This window comes from Neodiprion pinetum, chromosome 2 (assembly GCF_021155775.2).
Source record: "Neodiprion pinetum isolate iyNeoPine1 chromosome 2, iyNeoPine1.2, whole genome shotgun sequence".
In the NCBI taxonomy this organism is placed as follows: domain Eukaryota; kingdom Metazoa; phylum Arthropoda; class Insecta; order Hymenoptera; family Diprionidae; genus Neodiprion; species Neodiprion pinetum.
In genome coordinates this window covers 22089564-22092754 of record NC_060233.1, presented here as the reverse complement: position 1 = coordinate 22092754, position 3191 = coordinate 22089564, and the positions used below count along the sequence as shown (strand labels likewise).

At 59.6% G+C, this 3191-nt stretch overlaps 1 protein-coding gene across 1 annotated transcript; it reads right to left on the bottom strand.

The window, feature by feature from the left end:
- Window positions 1-2345: 2345 nt before the first annotated feature.
- LOC124212263 (uncharacterized) lies at window positions 2346-2948 on the bottom strand. The gene has a single exon (XM_046612148.1). The coding sequence runs from the start codon at window positions 2946-2948 to the stop codon at window positions 2346-2348; it is 603 nt and encodes a 200-aa protein (XP_046468104.1).
- Between the last annotated feature and the right edge of the window lie 243 nt (window positions 2949-3191).

Below are 3191 nucleotides of genomic sequence, written 5' to 3'. Positions count from 1 at the left end.
CCAGCCAGGAACTATGGTGATATTACTTCTAGCTGTGAGCTCTGTCGGTGTGTGTCTCGTCAGTCTGTCCGTCCGTCCGTCCCGTGCCGGCAGTCCGTCAGTTGCGTTACGTCAGGCAGCCGTCCGCGTTCTTACGTCGTAGGATTGTCTCTGTCAGGTGGCAACAAGTTGCCACCTTTCTGTACTATGGAGCATCACCCCGACAACGTTGTCGGGAGTGATGCCTCCCACGACCGTCTCCAGTCTATGTCTTAGTTCTGTCCAGCGGTCACATTCGAAGAACGTGTGTTCCGCGTCGTCTCGTTCGTGTCCGCAGTACGTACAGTTAGGCGTCCGTACTCGGTTCATGTTGTGTAGGTAGCGTCTGAAGTAGCCGTGGCCCGTCAGAAGCTGGGTGACGTAAAAATTCACATCCCCAAACCCCCTCTGGATCCACGGTCTCAGGTCCTTAATGAGTCGTCTCGTCCAGTTTCCCGTTGTTTCTTCCGTCCACCGTTCCTGCAACGTCTGTATCGTCGCGTCTCTTTCCGTCGTTGCCGCGTCCCGTCGGGTCACGTCCGCGTCTCTTCCGTAGACCCTCTTGCGCTCGAACGCGAGAAGGTCTATGGGAATCACGCCTGCCACCACCAGAACGGCCCGTGCTGAGACCGTCCGATAGGAACAAGCGATCCTCAACGCGCTTCGTCTCTGTACCGTCGTCATTGCGTGACAGTATTTCTTAGTCTTCAGGGAGTCTGCCCAGATCTCCGCACCGTAGAGGAGGATCGAGTTCACCGTCGACAGCAGAAGTCTCCGTTTCCCTGGTCTCGGTCCGTTCGTGCTTGCCATCAGGCGGCTTAGGGATGCTATCCTTTCAGCAGCCTTCTGAGCCGTTCGTCGTATGTGAGGCCAGAAGGTCATCTTCGTATCCAGGGTCACCCCCAGGTACTTGACTTCCCCTCTGGTCTCGATCTCGTCCGTCCCGACCGTCATGCGTAATGTCGTCGGTATTCGTCTCCTGGTGAGAAGCACCAGTTCTGTCTTTACCGTCGCGAGTTGCAGTCCGTGGTCAGTCATCCACCGTCCGACTCGTCTCATCGTCTGGTTCAGTGTGTATTGTGCCAGATCTGGAGTTCGTTCGACTATCACTGCCGCCACGTCGTCAGCGTAAGCGACCAGGCGAACGCCGAGTGGAAGCTCCAGTCTGAACAAGCTGTCGTATATCCCGTTCCAAAAGTCGGGTCCTAGTATGGAACCTTGAGCGACCTTCGCGGTAATCTGTCGCGTCACTTGGCCTTCGGTCGTTTCGTACGTCAGTCGTCTGTTCCGAAGGTAGTCTTCAACAACCCGGAGCAGGTAAGGCGGGACCCCGAAGTCGCCTCTCAGCGACCCTAGGATATCCACCCACCTGGCCGAATTGAAGGCGTTCTTAACGTCAAGTGTCACCAGCAGCGCGACGGATCGCGCAGCGTGGCAATGTCTGTCTGTCGACCGGAAGGACTCTATCACCTCTTGGATCGCTCCAATCGTTGATCGACCCCTCCAGAAGCCGAACTGCTGGTCAGAGAGGCCTCCGCCGTCCTGGATCGCGTCCGTAAGTCGTGGTCGCAGAAGCTGTTCGTACAGTTTCCCTGTCGTGTCCAGTAAGCTCAGCGGCCGGTAGGCCGACGGCGTGCTGGGGTCACCCCTACCCTTTGGGATAAGGACCAACCTCGCCACCTTCCACCGGTCGCTGAATGTCCCTGTCGTAAGGCACGTGTTGTAGAGGTCGAGAAGTATCTCCGGCCTCAGGCTCGCCATCAGCCGAAGAACCTCCGCCGGTACCCCGTCCGGTCCTGGCGCCTTACCCCTCGTCATTGCTTTGGTCGCTCCGACGAGCTCCTCGGCGGTGAAGACGGGGGGCGCCGCCGTCCCGTCGTCGTTCGTCGCGTCCGTACGCGTCGGGTGCGTCGGGAACAGTCCGTCGACGATCCGTCGTGCGGTTTCAGAATCCTTGAGTTCTGGCGGGATCCGGGCCCCCAGCCTACCGGTCACAATCTTGTAACCGGCACCCCAGGGGTCGCGGTCCACCTCCTCGCAGAGCTTCTTCCAGCATCGCGTTTTGCTGTCTCTGATGGCGTACGTCAGTCGTTTCCGTTCAGTCTTGTACTCGGCCTGATGGGTTTCCCTTTCGGGTCTCCCTCCAGCCGTCGTAACCCGTTGTCGTTTTGCCAGGCAACTCTTCCGCAGCTCGGCTATCTCGTCCGTCCACCAATATTGTGGTGGTCTGTTACGTCCGTACCGTCGTTTTGGCATTGTGCTGTCGCACAGCCGCGTCGTCAGTTTGGCCGTCTCGTCCGCTAGTCTATCCGCCCTTTGCCGGCCAGTCAGCTCTGGGGGGACGCCAGCTCCGCCGAGAACTTCAGTACGTCGAGTTTGTCTACGTTCCACCGCGGGGGGTGCCGGGTCCTCGTCCGTGTCGTCCTTGTCTCTCCTGCCAATTCAAAGGCGATGTACTGATGATCGCTGGCCGTGTAGCCCTCGAGCACCCGCCACCGCCCTATCCGTGGCAGAGTTCTGTCCGTCGTCATCGTTACGTCCGGGATGGAGTCTCCAAATCCCAGCCGTCTGTACGTTGGTACGTCTCCCGTGTTCGCCACAACTAGGTCCAGCCTTGCGGCCATCTCCAGCAGCAGCCGTCCGCGTCTGTTCGTTGCCGTCATGCCCCACTCGACCGTCCTCGCGTTGAGGTCCCCCGCGACCACGAGGTCCCCGGGCAGGTCCCTGAGTCCGTCCTTGAGGAGCGCAACCTTCGCCCGGAACTCCGCCGCAGCGCAGTTTGGGGTCAGGTAGACGCTGACATAAGTGACAGCGCCCACCCTAGCCCAGACGTAGTCGTCCCCGACACCACGAGCGGTTATCCGGGCTCGGGCAGCGCCCCTCACCCAGATAGCCGCCGTCTTGGTCTCGTTCGTAATCCAATCCTGCATTTGTTGTACGGCTTGCACAGGATCAGAATGTCGGCGTCGTGTTCGTCTGCTATCTGTGGTAGTAGCATGTCTGCTGTCCTACTACGGTTCAGGTTGCCCTGAACTATCCTGTCCGTCTTCCGGCCTGCTTCTTGCACTCCTCCAGCGCAACCCGCTACACCGCGCACCTCCCGGAGCTCGCGACATGCGCCGCATCGCCGTGTCCCACCTCGGCGCACAGTGGGCAGGCCGGTCTGTTTTCAC

Bases quoted from the DNA above. Each gene is read 5' to 3' on its own strand.
- LOC124212263 (XM_046612148.1), bottom strand. From the start codon at position 2,948: ATGCAGGATTGGATTACGAACGAGACCAAGACGGCGGCTATCTGGGTG.